The sequence below is a fragment of the Nyctibius grandis genome, chromosome 11 (assembly GCF_013368605.1).
Source record: "Nyctibius grandis isolate bNycGra1 chromosome 11, bNycGra1.pri, whole genome shotgun sequence".
Classification (NCBI taxonomy): Eukaryota; Metazoa; Chordata; class Aves; order Nyctibiiformes; family Nyctibiidae; genus Nyctibius; species Nyctibius grandis.
In genome coordinates this window covers 7,696,324-7,723,141 of record NC_090668.1, presented here as the reverse complement: position 1 = coordinate 7,723,141, position 26,818 = coordinate 7,696,324, and the positions used below count along the sequence as shown (strand labels likewise).

Below are 26,818 nucleotides of genomic sequence, written 5' to 3'. Positions count from 1 at the left end.
GGTTTGAAGGGGCTGATCGTCAGCGAGGTCCTGTAGCTGTGGACACTTAAGAGGTAAACACATAGTACAGAAAAGATGCTGGGGGGGAACCCCAAGAGCCTGCACCAGAGTCCAGGATTATCTCTCCAACCTCAGGGAGTGGGGATGAGCCCAGGAAGTGGTGTAATGGATAAAACTGCAACGTCTGTGATTAAAGTGTTTAGCTATCCAAATTCATTTTGCCTCCACGCTGGCATTTGGTCTTCAACCACGACAACTCCTCAGTGAAACCAAAATATATTTGCTTAAAAGGTGCATGTACCAAAAGGCAGTGCAGTAATTTATACCTCTGTCACTTGAAAGATAACCATGAGGTTTTAAAGTGGACAAAGTTAGTTCAATGAAGATTCAGCAATTGAAGCAAACGTGAATGGCAGGACTGCTCTAAAGATTATCTGCAGTTACAGTGCTGATGGTAATAAGTTTCCAGCAAGGGAATATAGTCCCTAAGTGACCACAACTGGATTTTGTTTTTGTTAAGAAAAAACCAAAACCTTCAGAGTCACAAGACCTGCAGGGAGGAGCGATGGTTTTGCTGACAAAAGGTAAAAGACATTCTTTTTCCCCATATTTTGAATATGAACAATGTTTCATTGCACATTTGTTCTAATACATCTTTCAAATAAGTGAACTGTAGGTTTCAAAAGTACAAAAAACAATAGGCAAGCGGTGTGATGTATAACCTTGTACTTGCACAACCAAAACAGCAACTGCCAAACAAAACTATAACTTTTATTTTAAAATTAGTAATCCAAAAATCCCCTCATTATAGCATGTTTCTATAATGTGCAGTTGTAAGAAAGCAAGAATAATTTGATGAAGAGGAGCCAAATTATGCTAAATTGCCACAACTGTACTGCCAGAAAGCAATTTCAGTTAAAAACTGCAGAAAACTGCAAAGATAGTGAACTTGAGTTTTGTTACTCAGATCTGTTTTGACCCAAGTTAATATTGGAACAAGCCTTACTTTAACCAACAAATGAGTCAGACTGAATCATGCCCCCTTGGCAGGGAACAGTAAACCAAGGTACGTAAATGATGCAGTCAAACTTTTACTTTTGATGTGCAGCAGAGCAAGCTGATGAGAGTCTTAAACCTCAATTTTGAAAAAAACAAGTGGTTACGTATGATTCTTAATTAATTTTTAGTTAAAAGTCCACCTCAAAACTCACCCAGTGTCATTACCCTCTCTTAGTTTATCTTTTGTCTTTCTAAAAATGGAGAGCTGCTTTCTACTAGAGGTAACTCTGTAGTGGTGTTCATTAGCTACTATAGGCTCAAAGATGTGCAGCGAGGGTAAACGGAGCGTGTGTGGTGGTGGTGGTGTGCCTTGGTCCTGTACCACAGTTTTAGGTCAAACACGAGTTCAAACATTGTAGGACCCTTGTGCTGATTATTAAGATAAATTTGGATTATTTGGAAATGATATTACCCAGATACTTATGTTAGAATTATTAGCAGAGAAACAGCTAATTGGAATTTTTTTCCAAGTGCTTTGATAATTTAGGAGCAAAAATTTTATTCCCAAGTCAATGGGATTTGTGCTTCTAAATGCTTTAAGAAAACAATTTATAAATTGCCATCATTACATTTCACAGCTAGATCCTCACTGAGATTAGCAGGTAGCACAAACTTCTCAAAATAAATGTTTCAGAGTGATTCACATCACTGAATCAGTGGCAGTCATGTCACCTTTTCCAGATAAATTTTCACAGCTATAAGAGTTAGAAACAGCTTTTTTTAAATAAGCTCCCCTTAGCTGAGTTGTCAGTATGGCAACAGTGAGAGCAACCACTAATCCCCTCAAAACAGGAACTCTCCTAGAATCTCCAGAACTGGTGAAAATGACTGAATAGTTTGAAACAGCAGCAAATTCTGTGATGGAGAACGTACAACAGATTCAAATTACAGAGCCCTGTTAAACAATGCCACCAGTAGATGCTCAGCTACATATTTACAGCCCATCATTTGCCTGTACAAAAGTTGTAGTCAAACTATCATTACTTACATTGAGAGGATAATTTGATGTACATCAAATTATATATTTTTATATATATATATGTATATGAAAAGAACATTCAAATGTTACACAAACTGACATAGAAGTGCATTTGGAAGTGTTAGAAATCGGTTGTAGTTTTAATTTGGGGTATGAAAACAGCAGTATCTTCTCGTTATTTCAGGTTCTACAGCTGCAGGTTCTGTTTACGTGCCCTTAGCTAGCTATAGAAAGAATTCCTGGTGAAAGGTTTTGTGGAGTATCAGTCCCAAACATGGAACTGAGTGACAACCTGCCTGTTGGTATTGCACAAATTTTGTATTTGGTACTTTGCTGTCAAGAAAGTGCTCTCTCCCATTACATACAGGTTATGTTGAACAGGTTACAATCACAAGAAAAGCAAGAACTGACTTTGGATAAGCACAAGCAGATAATGTTACATACAATAATGAAAAAGGTTTGGGGCTTTTTTTAAACATCTTCAGGCATGCACATGATTGAGGTTTTTTGTTTGCTCATTTTCCTGCCAAGTGCAGGAAATACTGCAGTACTTTCTGAAAGAAACACTTTTTTCACTAATCTTTACCACAAAAAAAACCAAATAATTCGTCTGCATAATCTGACATACAGGGATATTCCATCTCTTCATTTAAGTATCTAGATGTCAACAAAAGGCATTACAACTGAGAGAGGTACAGTGAACACATGCATCCTGGTAATCTAAAGAACATTGCCAGAGAGTCATAACACAATTTAGTTCTAGGTTTTTTCCCAAACTTGTATAGATACGTCTTCACTAATATCCCTGGTTTGAATAAGGTCATAGTACAAGTGAAAACCCTTATCCAAACTAATCCACAGTCTTTTCAGTTTTTAATGGAAATAGCTTGATGTCCTTTAAATCTGAAAGGATGCTAAATACCAAAGGAACATAACTGAGGGGTTTTGTTTGGTTTGTTTTTTAATGTAAAGACTTGTGTGTCCCATGTTAAATCCATAACCACAAGCTCTCCCTCTCCCTGGGCAGTCCCTTCTAGGTTCATATCTCCTGATACAGAATTTGCTGAACACATAACAGGAATTTTTAGCCTTTCAGGTAAGCTCCGTGCTTTCCCTTTCTGCCTGGCCTCTGGTCAGTTCGATAGCTCCTAGTCAGAACACTCACAACAGAAAGCACTGGCACAGACACCGTTTCTATTGTGATAAGTTCTCTCCCCCATTTCTTCTCTGCTTTCCATTTTCAAACAACAGAGTCATACTATCAGAGCCCCTTTACTGCTCTTTAAAAGTGCAGGGCCAGGAGGAAAATGATTTTGTTTTAGTGCAGTGAATTGTGAAGGGGTGACACAACATTGAAGGCACCTTTAAAATGGGAAGTGCTTCCCATTGGTCTTCCTGCTTAATATTTAACAATATAAATCAAAAGATTGTGCAGCACAAAGAAATCTTCTTTTCTTTGAACAGCCATTTCTCCTTCCATTGTACTTTGCCCCAGTGTTTGTTTGGGCTACTAAGAAAAAAAAATATATATACTGAGTAACACATAAGCAATCTCTTATTTAGGTCTGTATGGAGATTTCCTGCTAATAGCTGGCACGTCATTCTGCAAGTGATCAAAATGTTTTTTCAACACCTTACGAAGAGACCTTTACTGTAAGATTCTGGAAGGAAAACATGATCCTTGGGTATAAAAGAATTTTTGCCGTAACACTATAATAAATCATTGTGCAATCATATGAGTGGAGGTTCCTAGGAAATTAGTCTTTTCCCCTTCCCTCCATAACCTTTCAGCTGGTGGAGGGGTAATTTTAAAGACATGAGATCTTATGTTTCATGGAAACAGGAGTCAAGCAGAGAAGAGAGACCTTATTATTCATCCCTGCATATACACATAACACTTTTTTTAGACTCCAGTGACTCCAACCACAAGATCTGATCCATTGGAACTGGTGTTTCCGTAGCTTTATTGCTCACAGGACTACTTGCTTAATTTTGTAAGCAAGCATTACTATTTTGTTAAATTATATGTAATGTTGGCTACCCTGTACTTTCTGTGGCATTTGACCACCTTAAAACGAATTTGTAGCCTGATCTCATTTTGACTTGAACGTCAAATTCACAACGCTTGTGAGTTGAAATAATTAATTTTAGGAGCTGAAATGTTCTCACATACAATGGGTTTGAAGCAGTCTGGATCACTAGTAAGATCTCCTTCAAAGATAACATTGTTTCATAAATTAACTTGTTTGCATTTAAGCATGGTTTTAGTTTATTCATCCTCGCTTTACGTACAAATTGTTTCCTGAATAATGCAAACAAGATTGGTAACAGTGAATAACTATTCCATGTTTGTTTAGAAAGCTGAGAGGGTTCTAAGAGTTTATAGAGTACAACTTCTGTCCACTTATTTCTTAGATCTATTAATAGTTTCTTCCTGAATTTCCACTTAAGATGACCACAAGCCTTGTCCTTCTTCAATGAAAATAGTATACCAGACTTTAACATTACTAAGTCTGAATGTCTCATGATCAATAACATGCGGAAGTTACCTAACAGCAGTTGTCTCTGACTAACTTTCACCGAGGCTGTGCAAAGTACTTTAGGTAATACTGATTCTAATGTAGCTGTCAGTAGTGCTACAAATCTCCTAAACTCTGTATTTAACAGTGGCATGTCCCTATGTGATATCACCTTTATCTTTCCTAGCCTTTAAAACAATATTATCAGGTTCCTTCAGAGTATCTGCTAAAGGTTTGAAGTCCAGAAAATAACATACAAGATTGATTAATCTGGGGAGAAAGTGATCTTTTAGTGCTTTATATAACTTGATCAGGAGCTTCTCTGGATCAGGTCCTCTACCTGATTTGGTGCCCTCAGACTCTCCCTTCAGATGCTGAGCTTTAACTTGGACTCTGACTTCTCTGACATGAGTTCTCAAAAGGCAATGTATTTTTCTGGTTTGCTTTCTAGTAGCTGTTATAATATGGTTTTCACTTCTTTCTTTATACACTGTAACAGCATGCCTTTTCTTCTTTGTCTTGCTGTACTTTTGTCTACATTGATATAAAGTACACACTATTTTTTCTGACACCAGAGTGTGTAGTAGACACCCTAGGAATAGAAGCTTATTCAACATCTTCTTTGCATCTATATTTTTATACATCTCAAGATTTTTTATTTCAGAGATAAGAAATCTGCATTCTGCATTTTCTCCCCCTTCAATTCCTGAAGTTTTCTCAGTTAATTTTCTCTTCAATACAACCTTATAAATCCCATATAATGAGCTGATAGGCAGTGTGTCATTATGGAGACAGATCTCATTTTTTCTGTTTTCAACCTCCAGTGCTAGAAATGAGTTGAAAAGAAAATTGTTCAGTTCACCTTTTCCATGCTTCTGACTAACCAGACAATCTCTTTGTGTTGTCAAGGCAGAAAGAGAGACGGACAATGTCATTTGGCCTCTCTTTGTCTGAGTAAGAGAACACTGTGAGGAACCAGATAGTGATATATAATATACTGGTGTGATCAACAAATAGTTATGTGAATAAAACAAATAAATCTTTAGAGAGGGCAGCACTTGTTCAGCCAAGACACCTGGCTGGATAATATTTTGTGTCAGGAATGGACCTGATGAATAAAATTCCTGACTTCTAGTATCTGAAATATCAGCTGGAAAATTTAAGGTAAGGTTTAAATCTCCCGCAGTAGCGAGATATTCAGAAGAAGGCAAGACAAAAGTAAAACCATCAAGGAAGGTGTCTTGCTTAATATTAGGGACGTACACCAAACAAAGGGTAAATACTCTGCCTAATAAACTTCTTTTAACCATTACCAATCTCTTTTCTTAATATTTTCTTTTAATTTGAATTAAAATCTTGTGCCAGGAAGCTGGCCAGTACACTAGCAGTGGTACCTCATCCTCATGTTGTCTTACTATTTAAAAAAAAAAATCAGTATTAGCTGGCGAAACGTACTTTTTTTCCCCTACATCTGGTGAGTGTATCTGAAACAAGCCAAATTCTGGACATGTATCACAGGTATAAATTTTGAAACTATTGAATCAAGACAGTCCTCAACTCCTCTGGGGCAATCCTGTGAAAAAGGATAATCCTATCAAAAATTTATAGTATTACCTCATGCTAAAACCCCTCTGATTATCTCGTATTATCTGTGCAGTGAAAAAAAAGATTATTTCATATTGCCCATACAGTAAAAACCAAAATTATCTCATGCTTCTACCCGTGCATTATTGAAAACAGTAACTTGTCATGAAAAATCTCACAAAATTCAAACATAAATTATAGTGATTATAGGGGTTTCTGTATAATTTGATACACCTTTACAAACACATAGGAACTCTAATAAGTGCAACTGTGTCTCTTTATGTCTTAGTTGCAGTCTTCTCCAGCACAGAAGTAAGCCTCCTATTTGAGTCTTCTTTCTTCTCCCATCTTGCTTACCACATCATCCTCTACAACTGCTGTATTCTTAGGGTTGCTCTGCATGTTGTTTTTCCACCATTCTTCCACTCTAATGCTTTACTCTGTTATTATTTCTAAAAATAAACAAAACACATGCTTTTAATTAAAGAAAACTTCCCAGCCTTCCTTATGGAGTCAAATCGTTTAACTTTAAATGTACTCACTGTTGCAGCCATTGCTGCTTGTAGTTTCAACCAGGTTGGCACCACACTCTGAAGAACTTGTCCTTGAAATGGAAGCTTTCCTGACCAGTAGAAACAAAAAAGAGACAACAGGGAGAAAAAAAAAAAGGAACACACAGAGTGAAAAAAGTTATCAGAGAAGAGACAAATTAATTGAATGATGCTTCCACTGAAAAAAGTTACATGGATCTTCTGCAATTACTTTCTAATTAATACTCAGCATTTTTGAGAAGCATGTATTTGAGGGAGAAGACAGAGATCAGAGGCAGAAACGGCACTCAGAACTACATGGCTTCTCTCCTCAAGTTAATGTTCCTGTTTGTCTGATTTCTCAGGTCTTTATTTAAGCAATTAGTAGATACCACAAAACTATTCATCATTAACTGTCTTAGCATTTGGAAGTGAAATATCAATGATGTGATATTTTCCACGCTTTCTTGAGGAGAAACAGATCTTTTAAATAGCGCTGATCTCTTGCTGTCTCTTTCCCTTTCTTTAAATAGTAATTAGACATCTGCTCTCTTGAGAAGAGTCATGAGCTGTTCTCCTTTCTGTCCAGTTTGTGTCCTGTGGTGATATAACTCCTCCACAAAGTCTGTTGTCTTGGACAGCTTAAATGGCTTTATTCCTAGACCCTGTTGTTTTGGCTGGCTGAGTTCCTGTTCGTCAATATACACTTATCTACAGGTAAATTGGCATTTCAACATGGATTTACTTATAATAAAGTATAGAAATGAATTGCAGATTTATTTTAGTTTTCCCTAGGGTTTTCTCTATCCTTCTAAGCTGTGTGCATGTGGCATTCAGGCCTCTGTATTGTTTTTAAATAAAAGCTGGCTTATGTGGAATCTATACTAATCAGCTACCTTTCTTATTCTTCCAGTAACCCCTGTACAATGTGTTTCTGGAGAAAAAGGTCAGATGGACCTGAACTGACAGGTGAATTGCTTACAGCAAAATATGCCATTTGTTACCTCAGTAACAATGTAATAGCAAGGATTTTTGCACTTTTCTGTTTTCCCCAGGTCAAAACAACAGGCTTTATCAGTACCACCTCTTGGTGGGGAGTGTGTGTGCTTGTTTCAAAATAGAGAGGGGCTGGATCTGGATTTGCTCTACCTCCATGCAGCTCCTGGGCCTAAAGCCACACAAGAAGCCTACTCCAAGACATTTTTTCGTTGTTAAATAGCAAATCACTCTCATAAAAACAGTTCTGATTTAATATATATATGGGTAAGTTTCACATTCACAATGTGAATATTTTACTATCTTTGCTAAAATACAGTTATTGGCATGATGCGCTATCTTCTAGTGAATCCCAATAGTTAGCAATAGTTTTATGTGTTGAGCTTTTACAGGAATGTAGCAAACAGAACTGAGCATGCTCTTCAAAGATGAGGATTCCCCCTTTGGCAGAGAAGCAATGTTTATTGCCTATAAAGCAACACATTCCTGGAGAAAACTTTATCAAGTTACATAGGAAGCTAATCTACTGAACTGGTTTTCACATTCGTTTTGGGTGTGGACAGTACCGTTCTTATTAATTCCTACAACATGATATAAAATTGTTTCACAAGACTCATCTTTGAGGAGACATAAAAGCATAGTCTTTTCTTTGCAACATTCCTCATCATTTTTTCAGAAAGTCAATTAAAGCTACTCACTTTACCTAAACAACTATATTCTATCAACCTGAGACTCACCAAGATAGCTCTACAGTAGCCTTTCCTTCAGCAGGTTCCAGCAACAGTGGGAGGTTTAACCCTAGACTACTGTTTATCTTTTACAGTTTTAAGCTGCTTTTTTTCATCACCAGTCCTTGACCACTTCTTCCTCTTCCCTCCCTCCATTCTCTGCTGCTCCTTTCACTCAGACCTTTAGTTCCTTTCCTCTATCTTTATTTTGTTCTACTTTCCATCATTCTCACCTTCTAGCTATTTCAAATACTGTCTGTTTCTCCATTATTTTTGATTCTCCTTCTCCTTGTAGGTTTGCTTTCCCAAACTATACCATCTTGATGAATCCTAGTAAATAATCAAATACAGCATGAAATCAGCTTAACAGCAGATTGTTGGCAGATTAGAAAAAATTAAACCCTCAGCTGACAAAAACGTGATGATTCAGCTAAATATAAAAGGAGAACTATTTCCCACTGTTTACGCAGAGCTTTCCCTATGCAGCTCTTTTCTTTTATGGGTTACCTTCACCGTTACTTATGATTTGGTTTTATAAGCAAAGCAATGAAATCCTTTCTTTCCACCCTTGTATACTGAATGGATCTGTTGGTAGGGAGCACTAAATGCACTTGCACATGCCTGGTCCTGAAATCTGCCCTGAGCAGCCTGAGAAGAAGAAACCTTGGAAAGGAAGGGTGGTACAAGTGATAACAGGGACAAGAAAATAGAGCACTGATTTCCTAAATTCTAAAAGATTTGATATATAATTTTAGGGATTCTGTTTCTCCATCCTAAATTGCAATTAATATCTCCTCTTCTGCATCCCTCTAGATTGCATTACTGTTTATACTAAAACTGCACTAGAATCTTCTGCTGAAAGAGCCACAGAAATGCTTACTAACACGTAATACGGGGGAAAAAACTCTCTGCTTTCTGCTGCTGGATCAAACATTTGTTAATAAAGTGTAATAGTGGAAACTTGATAGCACAATATTTGTCTTAACTTTTTAAATTTAATATATCCTGTCAAGAGGACAAGTCAAGGATGACGCAAACTCTCAACTAACCCTTACAAGCCCCAGTTCCACCCTCTTCCAGAATGTTATGATACAGATGGTAGATCAAATTTAGGGAAAAAAAAAATATGATAGTATTAATGACAGCTGCTAGCAATAATCCTTGTTTATACAGCTGAAAAGAGAGGAGTAGATTAAAGTATCCACTTGAGACTCCTTCTATGTTGGTCACTTCAGTCAAGAGATAAGGACTTTTAAATGTAAAGTGTTTCTTTTATAGATGAGTTCTCTATTAGAAGATGATTGTGCTACATCAGCCTCTGAAGTGTAAAGGTAAGACAAGACAATTTTTAGCCAGTTATGTTCTTTTCTTTATACTAAAGAAGTTGATAATGATTTTATGAGATTTCCCAAGCTAGTCTGGTAAGATAGGTTCACGGGCAACTATGTTACAACTGAGTTGCTGCCCTTGTGATTTTTCTAATGAAGAGGCAGGCCCTACTACTTGTTCTGCCAGTTAAATAAAGCTTGAGTAAATTGATTTCCTATGAAGAAATACAGTAGTTGAGGTTCATCTTCCAACTGTCTAATAAAAGACTTGCACAGACCTGTCATTGCTGTGATTCTGAGCTCCGTACTTTGCAATGCAAGGCTCTTTGACCAGAAAACTCAGTAGATTGTGTCTCTAGCCTTCCCCTAATCTTACTGTATGCAAGAGGAAAAGGATCTTTTAACAGATTACTTGTTGAATTCTCTTCTCTCTGAAGACTTTTTTTCCTCTTCTCAGAGACAAGCTTTACTTCTAAAGAAATACTCTACCTCCATGAGACTTGAATGATTTTAATTTAGTTAGTTATTCGGTTCTAATAACTTTCTAGTAATCTGCAAATATTCTTTAACGAACAACTCCTGTGATGTTCCATTGCTAAGACAGGATTAATTTAACTAAAATGACTAAGGTGGGGGTATCCTCTACAACAAGGTATTTTTGATACAAACTCTGGTTTATCAAATGCTCTCCCTCTCTTCTAAATATATTCAGCTATGGGAAAAACTGGCATTCAGTGGGTTTCCATGACAGCAGCTGAGGTAAAACTAGACCAGCTATTCCAAAGGTCGCTCATTGAAAGGCACTGATCAGAGAGGTTGATTTGGCAATGTGATTATGGGAGAGCAAAGAACAAAATTGCAAGAACCTTAGGTTATCATAACCAAGGAGAAATGCAGCATAGGAGTAATAGGAAGAGGCTGCAAGTCTGTGATGGTTAAGAATTACAGGGGCTAGAAAGTTAAAATACATATTAACAATATATGACAAAATGAGCTCTTAAAAAAAGCGCTGTACTCTAAAAGCCAGATGGGACAAAGGAGGTTGTCTTGTGTACATAAATGCAGAGAGTAAGTGAAGACAGTAAGTTTGTTTGGGTTTGGTATAAGTGTACTGATATATGTATTTGCTGTTACAGCATCGAACAGACTGGTTGACTTAATCCCAGTAACTGCTTATGTGTTTTCATTCCAAGTCCTAATATGCCTAAAATGCTACTGAAACCAAACCTGCAGCACTTGCTGTCTAGGCACTGACGTTTTCATGCTTCTCAAACACGGATCATCCTGGATAAATGAGTTAGCCCTCTGATTTGTTCTAGATGTTAGTTAGTTAATAAACATCTACCTGGGATTATTTTGAATTTCATTCTTTCCTTAGTTTTCCTTTTTAAACCAGGAGCTGTAAAGGAATTGGGAGCTAATGGCACCAGTTGGTTTGGCTGCCAGTTCAATGCAGTGGAATAGTTTCTGATCCATAAGTATTTCGGTAATTTGCTTCTACTTCCCAATCTTTGGACAACATAAGGGTTGACTGATGTCTTAAAATGTTAGCACTAACTCTAGGTAGACTGTAAAATCTCTCAGAAATGGGTGTACTACATGTATTTTTCACAAAACAACTATAAGTAATAGCTTAGAAAAGACATTGAGAAAACTACAAGCCAGGAAGTAAAATATTATAAGCAACAAGTTGAGACATCCACATTAATTACGCTGAATAACTATACAAACCTTATGGATAATTCATTATATACTTTACATTCAAATAATTAGTACATGATTACCAGAAGAATTTTCTACTTGATTAGCTTCAGCACTCTGAAGCACGTTTACCTGCAAAGGAAGTAGAATGCTCCAATTACAAGAACTCCTAGAAGAAGTAGTGAAGCCAATAAAACTGCAAACAGGTCACCTTTTGTTTGGGACTTGATGCTGGGCAGCAAAACTTCCTCACAACGGGCTCCTGTGTAATTCTCAATACACCTGGGAAACCAAGTTTTACTCGGATTAGATGGTAACTTGTCATCTAATATGAAAAGCACAAAGGCTTCTTTTGGTCTTAAATGGGGAGAGAACTTGTTATGGCATAATTCAAGGTTTATATTTGCTTCACAGCAAGTTTTCTTATGGAATTTCCACTCACCTCATATTTCTGGAACAAAAGGAATTGGGCATGTTGGGCATCAAGTTTGTATTCTGATGCATACTGCTTTTATATATTAAACCATATCTTCATACATTTATTGGATTAGCAATATACTTTGCAATGGTGTATTTTGCAGTTAAATCTGCCTCCTCTGCTGGCAGATTTAATTAATTAAATCCACCTCTTTAATTTTAACTGTGTCATCCCACTGCTTCTCATCTTACACACAGTAGTCATGCTTTCTTTTCCCCCTTTCCTGTAACTTTTTAGCTTTCTTTGTTGAAGAACTAGTACTGTCAGCTAAATAGATCAAGGAAATGTGAACTGAGACACAGTACACCTTAAATCCCAAAAGTAGTTTATGTGGTGTAATAATTCATGCCAGAACTTGTTACATGCTTGGTGAGTGACCCTCTCTTGGTCAGACCTAGCAAAAAGTCTTTTCTACGACACTTATTTTATGTATTGAGCTTCTGAAAACTTCTTCTGCAGAAAGGATTAAAATGAATATGGTATTTTACCATGGTAAAATGGTATGATATTTTATTAAAAATAAATAAAATGAACGGCTTAGTAACCCCTATTGAGTCAAAAATAAATAGGTTGAAGCTAAACTAATCTTCATTTGTCTTATATTTTGCCCTTATTCTGCTAAGCTTTCTTACGGAATTTATTGCATTACAGAAAATGGAAAGCACTTCATTCAGTAACTACATCCTGCATGTATCTTTTATGTATGTAAATTTGCTTCTCTATTAGTATTACTAAAGACCTTGCTCCTTCTTGCTATTTCTGGCACTGAAGTCATAATAGTCTGTGACATAAGCAATTTCAGGCTCCAGCTGAGAAAAATGGGCTGAACTCCGTAACGTACTTGAAGTTCTCAACTGCCATTGGCAGCTGCGAGGTATAATTTCAGATGAGGGATAAGAAGGTGGAGTGGGGAGGAGCTGCCAAAAAAGAAAGATGTCTAGCACATCTAAATAAGACAAATGGATCCCTGTGAGCGTACCACCATGCATGCTTGCTGTGACTCCCAGCACCACTTTCTGTAGGTTATGGACTACTATTTCAGTACTACTGGTCTAAACTATTGCACAAAGAATTACGTTTCTTTTAATTCTTTGCCTTTGGAAAAAAAAAATGGAAGATTTGGACACTAGAAAAAAAGATTTAATTATCATCATATATTAAAGCTGTGCAACTGATCAAACAGCCACCATTTACTAAGGACAATGTGAGACTTTTCAGAGTTACTATGTTTCCTGGGAGAAGGACGGGCAGGCAGACTGCTCTGATTGCTTGAGATAATGTTCTAGATATTTACCGTAAGTATAGTGGCATTTCAGTGGCCTATTTCTGAAATACTGTAGAATACTTTAAGAATAGAAGAATAGTTTGAGTGGGGCATTGTTCTCTAGTAAGTGGGAGAGAAATGCTTTGGAGAGCTGAACAGAATAGCAGGGATAGAAAATGGAATATAAAATTCATAGTATTCTTGAATACCAATGAAAACTGGAGAATAATGCAAGGCTAAAATGATACAGTAAGAAAAAATAAATAGGTTTTGGTATCAAATGGCTCATGGAAAAGTTCTAGAGAATGAGTTTAAAGGGATTAAGTCAGTAACCTAAAGAGAAAAATGAAGCAGTAGGAAGAAAAGACAGTCCTTCTAGCTGAAGACAGTTGCATACAGGATTAGGTAGAAAGCCAGGGTTAGAGAACCGTTGTGATACCGTAGAGTTGGCATGAACAGTGAATGGAAGCCATATTCATGCTCTGTGAAAGACCATGGCAAAAAAATTGGGAATGTGATGACAGTGTAGCAAGAAGGTCACTGAGATCGTAGCTGCTTTCTACTAAATAGAAAACAGAACCAGATGCTTAAGGTAGTCGTAAGTCTTCAAGAGGGAAAGGAGTCAGAAGGCTGAAGACTGTAAGGGGAAAACTATAGCCAACATGAATCCCAGTTATAGCAAAGGGAAAAAGACCTACACTAAAAAAGCACGTACAAAACTTAAACATCCTCAATGCTGAACCTATTAATTCTTCCTGGACGTAATCAAAATAAGTTTTAGAAACATGTTTTCCATGACTAATACTTTCAGTGGAGTTACATACACAGTGACTACAAGCAAGACAGAAAAGTAGTCTCTAACAAGCATGTGGGCTGTGAACGTATTCCAGACTGACAGTATCTATATAGTGTCTCCTAGAGGTAGTCAGTCTTACTATACACAGTCTTAAAAGTTGGTAGCACCTCATAGTTTATCTTGTTTGAATGGATGCCCAGAAGTAGAGCACAGGTTAAGCATTGTACACTTGCAGTTGTTAATACGGCAGGCAACTGTGCTTCTGCACTTGAATGAATGAGCTCAAAAGAGAGAAGCCTGCTTCTAGGCTATAGTAAGAGGGAATTACACAGATTAAGTCTTGTGGTCACTAGGCCAGGTGTTGCTGTTGCACAACACCATCTGCATGCTGTTAGCCTGCTGTTTCAGCACCTGCTGTCTGTTGGCTTTAAATGGTCCTACAATGTGGAATTCCGAAGTTGATTTTTAAAATGGAAAAAAAGGTCTTTCCTCCTCTAAGAAATTAGAATTTCTAATTAAATCAGAGTTGAGAGGGAACAGCCTTCAAATGTTTGAGGAAAAGCTGTGAGACTAGAAACGCCCATTTTCAGATAGCATCCAGATTTGTGCTTTCCTAGATGCCTGCACATGCATACACACACGCCCACACCTCTTGTCAGATGAGATGAGCAGGCCTTAACTGTTGTGTGCAAACTTACTGTAGGAGCTGTGCTGGAGACAAACATTAACATAATACATGTAAAGAAATCCACAGAATCTTCCAACATAGGATATTAATCGAAACTACCATATCAGCATCAGTACAAGGTGGAAGGAAATAGACTGTATTGGATAAGATGTCAGGAGATAACCAGCAGGTCTGCAATTATGTTCATCCTTTTCAATCTGATCGGTGACTAAAATATAAGCATAACAGCCCTCCAGTAGCACAAGGCATTACTGCTGTCTTGTTTGCAGATGCAGTTCATGAGATAGGGCAAATGATCTACTACTGCCTGTCTGATTTAGGTAAGAAGGTAAGGTTTCTTTCTCTTCCCGACTCTAAAGTGGGCGTCATAAGCAAGACTAGAAATGGAAGTAGGATTGAAGTCAAATATGCACACAGACTCCCGTTGCTTAGTATTATACTGTAAGTCTTGACTTTAGTTTTCCTTTAGCCTTCCTTTATGCAGAAAAAGACAGCTGAAAAATTATCTGCTTGTCAATGCAATTCAGATTACATGGCTGATAGCTTCAAAATCACCATAATCTTCAGATTGGATTAAGGTAGAAGCAAAGGAAGGGAAAAGTGGAGATATCCTTTAACCACACACAGGAATTTCAGGGAGGAGATTTCTAAGGTCTCTGTCTCTTGCAGCACTTGGCCTGAATGCACTGCCCTCTCCAGAATATGATCCCTTCCTCAAAAGGAGAGCATTCACTAATAATTTCTGTGCTTACTGCCCTCAGAAGCAGAGGGGCTGTGTTTGTGTGATCTTATACCATCTGTATTTTGCCTGAAATACAGAACGAAGGCTCTTAGAAATCTGCCATGTGGAAGACAAAATGGAAATATCAGAGCTTTCCCTCAGACAACAAAATCTTCACTTAATTCTGCACTGCATTAATTAATGATTATGGGACAGCTGTGCATCAGGTGCTGAGGCAAACAGCTTTCAGCCTCATGTTTTATGATACACCTGAGGCAGCTGCTTTTTCCATCCTTCTCCATTCTGCTCCTTGGTTATTTAGTACATTTGAGCATTCCTGGGCTTGAAGCTCATCTTGTTTCTGGTGACAGGTGTGCCTCTTGCTGCTGAGAGCATTAACTCATTGTTAGGAAAGGAATGGGGGAAGATGGCAGCTGAGCAACTTCATGTTTTGACACACATCAGCTGTATTTAAAATCTGCTAATGTTGCACAGGGGAGGGGGGGTCAACTAATGTTTTGTTTCGATTGAATCTCTACCTTGTGTAGGTATCCATTTCGGAATGGTAAAAATAACTGAAATTCCAAAAGTAAACAGTGGCTCTTCATTTCTTAGCATGCTACAAAATACGTATTTCTAAAGAATGATGCAATTTTCCTAGTTACATTGTGAAATTACTTCCAGTGATGTTGCATCAGGTAACCTGGACTAACTACGTCTAGCATAACACATTTGTGTAAATAAGCAGCATGTCAAGGCAAATGTGTTTTAAGGTATTTTTACAATTTCTTAGTCTGTTCTTGCTCCATTTCCCCTTTTCCATCAATGCTGTACTAACGATCATTCAGCCTTTGATTCTAAAACTGATTCAATTTTTCTGTTGGTGGGAGATGATCATTTGAGAACACTTGGAAGCTTTAGGTGGTATTTGGCAGAAACCTGCGTCAAAGAAACTTTGTGCAACTGTGTGATGATGCCAGTCTTGAAGTTCCAAAGCATCAAATATTTTTCTGAATTCTGCTGAATAGTGATGCATTTTTTTCTGTTGTTTCTATTCACATCACTGCTGATTACTAAGATATCTGTGTGTAAACAAAACCTTTCTCATCTATAATTAGCCTTCTCTGATTAAGGAACATGCTTAGAATGAGGACATGCTTAAATAGAATGCTTCTATTTAAACCCATATAACTTCATAATCAACCACTAGATACAGAAGAAAAATACTTGATAATTTAAATGCAATAAGATTTCCTGAGTATAACAAAAATGCTCTTAAGATGTTACTTTTCTGCTTCAGAGGATTATAAAATCCTCTAGTACCTGAATTACAAATTACTTAATTTGGAGCCCTCTTAAAGTGGAAATTATGCCGACTAGCTTGGCTCCTGAGGAATGAATTGTTCTGAGTATTTGTTAGTTCATATATGCAGTTATTGCATCAAATATACCATCCTTATTACACAGTCTAGCAATAGTTGAGAGGGTGCTTTGAAATTCTGTAACTGAGGCTGTTTAGTCTAACCATTCTTTTTTCATTTAAGTATCTTAATACCAATAATATGGAATTCCTTCTAGAAAAGCGTATTTCAACGTTTTACTTTTTGTGTGTGTGATACTCATTTTACATCACATATGCTTGCAAGGTTTAGAAGTTAGAATAAATCATTGTCACACAGCACTTCCGAGCTGTATCCTCACTTCTGGATCTGATTCATTGTATGACATTGGACAATATGCTTAATGACTCTGATATGCTGTGGATGTTTTTCGATGACCATTTACCATAAAATTGCCTCTTCTCTCCTCATCTACTAGATGAATTTACATGCTTGAGTTTAAATGTTTAAATTGAACTGGCTGAAACAAAAGAAAGAAATACTTTAATTAGGTATCTTAGAAAAGATTTTTTTTTTTCCTTCTTCAACTGTTTCATCCAGCTATCATTACTTATAGCTTAAGACTGAAGAGGGAGCAGAAGTTGCCATGGAAGAAGAAAAGGTAATATCCTTAAGTGTGTGTAATAGGTGTCTGAATGCCTATTACTATGTTAAGTAAACCCATTAAATTAACCATAATTTATTTTGATGAACGATAACTCAGAATTAGTAAATCAAGAACCATGAAAAATTAGAATTTAATTTGTCATCTTCTTATGTCTGAGTAAATGAGAAAATAAAAGGATAGGGCTGTATTTATGCAGGAAATGTATCCACATGCAAAAATAGGAAGTGCTTCTTTTCCAGTGTGCTACATGGGCTTCAAAAAGAACAATCCCATAAATGAATAGTGTAAGGAGTTTCTATATTTGCTGTGTTGATGTTTCTTTACCAAGTGGTCTTTGGCTGTCACTGTAAAGCTGCCCTTTGAGTATTTCAGTGAGACTGAGAGAACATAGTAAGTCTTGAATTACGTTCTTTTTTTCCCCTTAAAAGATTATATTCTTTTTTACGCCTCCTTATATTTTTCAGGTCAGGCCATTTTATGTTATAAGCATTTTTGCAATATAATTCATCTGGAAGAAAAACTGGGAATGTACTCTGCCTTTCTGAATGCCTTTCGCACAGTCTATACTCCTTGAGGCGAAGGGTAATTTGGTCCTTTCTGTATTGTAATAAGGGGAGGAAATATGGCTCTAAATATAGATATCATCCTGAATGCATACCTAACTGAGTACTGTTGCACCTGTCAAACAAGTATACACCAAGTATACACGTTTATTTTTCTCATACTGTTATGTCTCTGCAAGCTAGATAAGTAATCTGTGCATGAATTACTGAATTTGGAACAGCAATAGGTAGTAAGTATTTTCTTTTATATAACATTTTAACAGTAATTCCTTAAAGAAGCAAAGTGGAGAAATATTCTTTAGACAGCTACTGTCCAATACTTAAAACACAAAAATTTAGTTTCACTTACCTGCAGAACGGACTGGAAACAGTAGGAATCATATAACAAATCCCTCCATTTAGACAAAAAGATCCATAACTGGTGCCACAGAGTTCTTCATGATCTTAAAAATAAGACCAAAACAAACACAGAGAAAAATAGAGACTTCTGTATTTTTATCAATAAAAGGAGATCTTAGTTATACTTTTGGGGAGTGGGGGATGAATTCCTTAAAAAAAAACCAAAAAAACCCCACCAAAACAAACCACCGCACACAAATAAACCCACCCAATCAACAAAGAAGGTATCAGCCTTACCTTCCAGGCCAGCAACATTACATCTATCTTGCAGAATTGTTTAATGTAACAATATGCAAAAAGATGACAAATTTATCACCAGATCAGATGTAAAGCACCTAATTGATATGAATAAATGCAAAATTTCTCTTGCAGTGCGAGGAACTTTTGAATTCTCTGTTACTTCATTTGCCTTTCATGACCACAAACCGTACTGAGTACAGTGATTCACATGATGACCTATATGAAGTCTGGTTTGTCCTGTTCCAGTGGCACAAACTATCTTTAGCTTAACTAGCTGCTTTGAGAGAATCGGAGTCAGTACAGATAAACCCAGAATAGTCTCAGGTGCGGACCAGGACATTCTGAGACTGCTTCAGGCTGTATTAAGAGCTTAATCATAGCACAGTTGGACACCACCAGGTTTTCCCACCCCGATTTTTAACAAAGGAGCTAGCCTATGAAGTGTCACTTACGTAGAAGGCTGCCTGTTACCATGTAATTTCCACAGATCTTGAAAAGACTTTTTTTCTAACTTAATAGGCTGCTTAAATGAATTGTTAGTGTTTTAAACACAATTAGGCATTCTAATAAAACTTAAAAGACAGGATACTAATGTTGGCACTCATAGCAGCTTGTCTGTTTTATGCTTAAATAGAATATCTAACTACTATTTCACTTTTTGAAAGCAGTCTAAATTTGGAAGTTGGACTGCATATATTTATGATACGTTCAATGCATCAGTAACATTTTATATTTATGCATATATATTTTGATATATTTCTTCAATCATATGAAACCACAATATCTCAATCGAAAGGAAAGTAGAGCAGTCTTCTGACATCACAAGCGTGAGAATCATGTGTTACCTCACACTTTAGGTGTTGTTTTTGCTGTTATTTCTCCCAGAAGTTCTGAAAATAAGAATTCTGCTGTCTCACTATTTATGTATAGAAGACATGTTCTGTACAAAATAGTGTTGTTTAAGAGGAATCAAGATTTTAATTTTCTTATTTGTCCTTCAGGAAAAAGAGTTAGGGTTCCCCTTTATTCCTGCAGAAAAAAGTGAGACATGTGGCCATACGACATTCTACCCTAGAGGGAACTTCTACAGCTTTTTATATAAAATAAACCTGACTTTTCTAAGAGTAGCAGAAAAGCTTAGCTACTTCTAACCCTGTGCAACAAAAACATCGTACATCCTGCTCTCCTCTAGACCATCTCTAGTAATTCCACTCTCCCGTCTTTTCATACGTTCTTCCATTTCTATGATGGCATATTGACGTAGGAGTGTAAGTCCTTATATTATTTTAAGACTAAGGCAGTTATACTACGGAACTCAACAGGAATTCAGTTTCATGTTCATGTTATCAAAGTGCTCGTATCCAGATGGTAACTGGGCCTTTTTGCATGTGTGCAGATAAATTAGGGAGCTAGAGGAGAGAGGAGGTAAGGCTGGAAAGTTTGTTCGTGTTTGATCTTGTTGCATTGGCTCAGGATGTGGCACAACTGAAACGTGTGTTCTGCCCTACCTTGTTAGAAATGGAGATTTATTTTAACTCTGAAGCTTTCTGTGCTTGTCTATTGGCAATTCATTTCCTGCAAGTTCACTATTAAAAGACTTTAAAAATTATTTTTCATGGGTAACAGTATAATTGCAATAGGAATAAAATGGTAACAGAAAAAAACAAGCAGGTTTTTAAACAAGAATTATAAATTATTTTATTTTAGTCTATTCAAACACAACAGTGGAACTTCTGTAACAGTGTAATTAAATTGAAGGCTACAGCCTTCCTTAAATGAAAAGAGGATATTGAATACATGAACAGTGTATCAGGATATCTATACAATTAAAAGAATCAAGAGAGAAAAAGCAAAACTCTCAACTTTGACCTGCTCTCAACTCTATTAAGCATCTGAGGGAGTTAAGTGCTGTTGAAATTCTACTAGATGGAAAAGCAAGATGATAGAAGGTAGGCCCCACAGAAAAACCCCTTTAGACAGCTCATGGAAAGTCTTCAAAGAAATTCTCATGAGAATTAATGAGAACTTGTTGACCTCCTTAAAATCCTGCCTTATAGTTCTATTTCTTTTCTTCATCTTCATGCAGAAATACGCCTGTCTCACACCGGCATAGTGGTAGAGTACTGAAGAAAACTAAATGCCTCAAGTCACTCAGGTCTCAGAACATTTGGGAGAATGATTCTCTCACTGTTACAATGTGATCTGCGTGTTAAGGACCAGCTCTGCAGCCCAGCTAGACATTTCTGTTCTGGCAAAATACCTCCGGCACTCTGTCTTAGGCCTGTTAGAGGAAAATGAGAGAGGTGGGCAGAGAGGACAAAAAGTGCCTAGGAAGCCTTCGAAACCTTTTTGATTGTAATTACAGACAATTTCTCTATAGGCTATTTCTTTCTAGAGGTAGACTTCTTTCCAGTGCTAAGGGAAAAATGGTAACCTTAATTTTACCAGTAATGAGATATTTGAAGAAACCTCTATGTCCGTGTAGATCAGGTGCCCCGTTTTCCATCCAGTTGTGCTTTTCATTAGTTCTATTTTGTGTATTAATACTTTGCTACTACTTATTGAAAGTACCAGAGCAATACAGTATAAAGTAGATGACAGAAGTATGAAAGAGAATAAAAGAAAATTCAGGATACTTTAACAGTAAATAAAATTATTAGTAGTAGTGGGTTTTGCTACAATATAAAAATATATATTATTGTATTTCATACCCACTCTGCTGAAATGCAGGAGTTTGGATATGAAAGCTACAGGTCTGTATTTATACACAGGACAGTATGAAAGCAACAGTTTACCCCTTTAAATTTATAGTCAATGACGCAGAAGAGTATAGTGGAGAATCAGAAGGGGTTCAATACAAGCCAAAACCCAATTACATTAGCATCAGTGAATGTGTTATGGATTTTTCATGAGGTAAGTCAATACATTATATTAATCTAAAAATGCAAATTGTATGCTTTGAAAGTCAAATGTACACTACATTCAGACTACCATAATCAAGACAGAAAAGTTTAAGAAGTCAAGTGATGATGGGCAATTAAAAAAAAAAAATACAAAAGATTTAGCTTTTCAATTAATACAACTGTAGACACTCTATCAACGTATGTTCTATGTAATATGTATATATATTTTTTGATATATCCTTCTATGTGAGAGATGAAATAGAAGTAGGACACAAAAGTTACTTTTAAAAAAAGTCTGGTTTTGGTGGGAGGAGAAGTGAAGAGGAATGAAACAAGATTGTTCTTTCTAACGCTAGACTCACATGTTGACCCGCTGTCTTGCCTAGTCCAGAGGCTAAAATACTACAGACTGTCTAATCCTGAAGTGTGCTAAAACAAAAATGGGAAGGGGGAGAAGCAGGAAATGTTGACAGAAGATAAAGGGGCTGATGCATGTTTCCTCACTTATAAGCAACTTTGGACTGTACGCTAATCAGTCACAAACTGAAACATTAGGACTGATCAAAGCAAACATCTCCTTAGAGAATTTGTACCACTGACTGGTGAACTCTAGTTTGCTGACTAGTAAGTGATGACAGCCCTATGGAGAAGTTGTGACAATCCCAATGGCAGCTGTCAAAATCAATGCAATTTTAATGAATTCTAATTATATATGTATACACATCCAAGTAAAGACTTGGAAGAAATTACCTGTTCGCATATTATTCCGACAACAATTTTTATTCTTGGTCAGAGGCTATTCTTCTAAAACGGCACCTAAAGACAAACATGTAAATTTAGTGTGTCATTTTTAATCCCAGTGATTTTTTTTCCTGAAGAAATAGCTATTGGAATGCATCTTTTAGTGTTGCTGCTAAGATATTTGTTGTACTTTGACAGTACTATACTGTTACATTATAGGTAAGTTCTATTAATTCACAGTTAATGGCAAACATTCAAGTGTACTGTCACGTTCAGTAAACTCCTAAGAGCAGTACTACACAGTAAAACCAAATTCACACTAAAGCATGTTTAAACAGTGAATACTTTTTCCGAACTGCCGTGCTTATTCAGAAATGTAATACCTGATGCTTTTAGGCAATCTAAATTATTGTTTCTGGCTGGCAAATTAAATTGACATTTGTACCTCGAAAGTCAGTGCATACAATTGAACCAGTCCTCAGACTGAAAATTATTCAGTCAGCTAAGATCTTGGTGGTAGAATTCTTGCATTTCACAAATACAACTTCCCAGTTTGTAATTCCTCAGAGAGAATGTGTATATTTCACTTCATTGTTTCTCGTGTCTGGATGCCAGGTGAAATTAGTAATATAGGCCATGAATTTAGCAGAACTCAGCAAGGTCAAGACTTGTACAATTATTTTTAAAATATGGAATAGAAACTCTCCACCTGGACAGAAACCAATCTTCACTTGACATTACTAAAAAGAGACTTATTCTGTAGACATGCCGACTCTATAACCATCTAATATTGCTATATTCTGTTTTCTTGTCAAGTATAGTCAAGGTTTACTGTACCAAATAGGTTACTGAACAAGCTTAACATGATAGATCTTATTTTTAAATGTTTGCTCTTCTTTTCTTAATTATACTTTGAAGTGTACATAAAGTAAATATTTAAGCAAACTGTCCTATATTGGAAGAAGGATTTTTTTCCCATTAAATGATAAAATAAAATAAAATAAATTATCAACTTTATCAGAAACAATTGCCTGTACTTCAGCTTTTAGTACTAGAAAGGCAACTTTCTGTAGAGGCCCATTTCAAAAGGTATAATGCATTTGTACTTGCTGTATAAGCAGACACTTCTGTTTTTCATGAGACCTCAAATGGCTTCTCTAGCTTTTTTAAGTGCCCCGTCCATACAAGAAAATCTGAAATGGCAGTTCCCTGTGATACTGGGCTGTAACAGCAAGGTCCCCACCCCCAAAGGCTGTCCCCTGGGGCTTTTCTCACAGATAGGCAACTTTGCTTACTTTGTGTACACAACCAAGTACAATTAACATACCATGTGGCACAAAGAAACAAACCAACGTGATTCACTTCAGATCTAAAATCCTGTTTTTAAAAGAAATAAATCATCCTGGAGGTGGTTATTTTTAGCAGTCAAGATCTGGATTCTACATGTGCTGTTAAAAAGGCTTCGAATTTACATATAGTGCAATGTGAGTGAGGTTACAACAAACACACATATAGAAGCCAAGTACAGAATAGGGTAACACCCCGTTATGCTCACAGAATCACTTGCATGTTTTTCTAGGGCTACCAGTACTACAATGTATTGCTGAATTCAAAACATTCACATAATGTAGTATATAGAAATTGCATCATAAAAATATAATATGCAGCAGACAAAAATCTGATTTAAATTTGTATTTTATTGGAGCAAGCAGTCCTTTTTAATTTACTTTCCCTTTTCTCAGAATGTGCCACAAAACGTGTAATATCCAATAGCTCTCATAAAGAAAATATAAATAGGATATATAATGGAAATTTCAGACTAGCTCCTTTTCCACATTTAATTAGGATATGGGTCCTTGAACAGATAAAATAACTTGATTTCGCTACTGCAAAAAGGAGATCTCACATCTTTCCTTCATCTTATTGTCAAAGTGCATCTCACTATCTCTCTTTTGTTGCTACTGGGATAAGTTGAACCTTTTCAGGAGATGCTTAAATCCAATGATCCAGCAGAAAATTCCTTGGAGGAAGCTGACAGTTTTCTGGTGCATCAGTGTTGAACACATGTGCTATGCACTTCATCAGCTGTTTGGACTAGAACTACCCTTTTCCCTACATCTTTGTCCCCTAAACTGATATTAATAATAACAATACATTGTTTGAAAGACAATGGTTTATACATTAAAGTTAGGTCACTTGTGTATAATGTCATTCTGCCCCAATACTGAGCTCAAACATTTGTGTTGTGAAAACAATGAAGGGAAAAAGAATTTAAAGATTGCCCTATCTGCTTAATAGGCTAATTAAACATAATTTTCCTTCTGAGATGTGTCCTTGATATCTATCAAGCAGTTAGTAGTGTATGCCTCTTATTTTCTCCAAGAGCCAGGAACTGTCCTGAAGTCTTGTTAAAAGGAGTCTGTTTATTTTCTTATCTAGGTGATAACTTCTAATACCTTTACAATATGAAGCTCACAAGTGATTTTAGCACAGAAAATCATCAGGCATCAGAAAAAATCCATTAAACTGCCTGAAACAAATGGAGATCTCAGTAAGGATGAATTCAAGATGAGATATTACAACAAATTTGTCTAAGGACAATGAGTTTACACATGGAAAGCTTCTTTTAAGATTGGATAGCCACAATGTGAAGGAACTCAGCAGCGAAGGCAGATGCCACATAGCTTGCAAGTCTCAACATGCTTGTGATCGACAGGTGCATTTTTTGAATAGTTGTTCAAAATTCTTTCCATTACAGTTTTCTGAAATGACAACAAATGACTGAGTCCTCTTGTCTTAGGAATGCCTACGGAAAAACTTTAGGGTTACATTTTGATTTTATCCATTGAAGCATGTCTAGGATTAATTATATACTAAAACAGCTGGTAAAACTGTTATCATGATGTTGAAATCACAATTGGAGACATTACAGTAAATTTAAACTTTCCACTCCTAAAATTTCAGAAGCAGTTTGCAAACAACTGCAAATTCCATCTGAAACCCCAGTTCTAAGGTATAAGATATTCATACAGAAGTTGGCAAAGCTACATTTCAGTTGAGGCTTCTGTCAAGTGCATCTACTTGTAGTCATACTACATATTTGTAATTTTGAGATAGAGATTCCAGTCTCAAGCTTGTGTGTGCTTACATGGGGGGAATTAAATTTTAGAAGACCCTTGCATTAAAAAGAAAAATCACTATCAAGCTTGGAAGAAAAACCCCACACTATTCTTGCATTCTGTGTACTTACTGATTTCTTCTATGGCACTTCTGCACCCAAGTTTCATGCCTAAACTCTCTAAGAAATCAACTGAAATGTAATACAACTTAAAGGTTCCCACTGTGTGATTAATTTTTATTCATATCTCAGTGGTAGATATAGTGTCCACCAGAATGTCAGCTCTCAAATGTCAGTAATCTCAGATCCAAAAATCAGAAATCAAAAAATCTGTATTACAAACTGGCATACAAGGAGACAGTTTGGCACATGGACATTTAATAAAATAGACCAGTATCACTTAAATAATTTTGAGGTACTAAAAAGATGTATATCGTAAGAGTTTAGATATTTACTTTTACATGGTAGTCATCAGGAAGCTAATGTAACTAGCCTACCTCATACTGATTTTGATTTTTTAAGCTAAACGTCATCCAGACAGTAATAACTGATTGCTGCCAACACCAGCTATTCCACAGCGGCTCAGCATATGGGAAAGAACTGTTAAACCTTGAATTTCAGTATCTTTTTGTTTGTTTGTTTTGTCCATTTAAGTACATTCTTAACCTTGGGGGTTTTTTACTTCCTTTTTCTGCATTTAATTTTGTATTGAGTTAATTTGTTCTACTTAAACCACAGCTTACCCCAGCAAATGAGTGTTCTTAACTGTGCTGGTGTAATCTTTCTCAGACATGCACAGGACAATCTGCTGAATCAACGTAATCTCTGATCTGCATCGTGTAATCCCGCAGCTGCTCTCCGCACGCCGTTATGTAATCCTGGTGTCTATAAAAGCAACACAAAACACACAAAGAACACGCAGAATTTTAAGAATAACGTTGCCAAAGCTCCGGAGCCCCTCACAGGGCGGCCGCCCGGACAGAAACCAGCCCCCGCCGCCCCCGGGCTGTTAGCGGCCTCTCACACCGGGACCCCCTCACCCCGAGGCCCCTCACACGGGGGATCCCCCTCGCCCGCCCTGTCCCGAGGGTCGGCGATCGCAACACGGCGGCTCCTGCCGCGAGGGGACCCACCGGGGGCGGGGGGCGGGGCCTGTGCCGGGGGAGCGGCCCCGCCCCGCCCTCTCGCGCCTCACCTTCCCCAGCCCGTAGTACTACGGCGCCCGCCGTTCGCCGCCGCTATTGGGCCGGCGGCGCCCACGTGACGCGGGGCGAGCACGCGCGCGCGCCCCCTTTAAACCGCCCCCCCCCCCCTTTGCCTCGCGCTCACCGACCTGAGCGACGGCCCGCGGTTTCCAAGGCGACCCGGGAGGAAGGGAGGGCGCGCGCGGGCTCGCGCGCAGGCTTTCCCCCTCCCTCCCTTCCCCCTCACGGCTGACGGCCCCGCGCGAGGCGCGCGCCGGACCGTTGGCGGAGC

General features: G+C 37.3%; 1 protein-coding gene across 2 annotated transcripts; it reads right to left on the bottom strand.

Annotated features, from left to right (window-relative positions):
• Nucleotides 1–750: 750 nt before the first annotated feature.
• On the bottom strand, nucleotides 751–26,584 carry NRG4 (neuregulin 4). 2 transcript variants are annotated; one of them, XM_068410801.1, is made up of 7 exons: nucleotides 26,538–26,584; nucleotides 26,086–26,227; nucleotides 22,234–22,299; nucleotides 18,291–18,384; nucleotides 11,557–11,706; nucleotides 6,684–6,763; nucleotides 751–6,593 (listed from the first exon to the last, which is right to left on the bottom strand). In XM_068410801.1, the coding sequence occupies exons 3-7, from the start codon at nucleotides 22,241–22,243 to the stop codon at nucleotides 6,577–6,579; spliced, it is 351 nt and encodes a 116-aa protein (XP_068266902.1). In that variant the 5' UTR covers nucleotides 22,244–22,299; nucleotides 26,086–26,227; nucleotides 26,538–26,584; the 3' UTR covers nucleotides 751–6,576. The 2 variants fall into 2 exon arrangements, with proteins under 2 accessions (XP_068266902.1, XP_068266901.1); XM_068410800.1 differs by lacking the exon at nucleotides 26,538–26,584 and adding an exon at nucleotides 26,383–26,471.
• Between the last annotated feature and the right edge of the window lie 234 nt (nucleotides 26,585–26,818).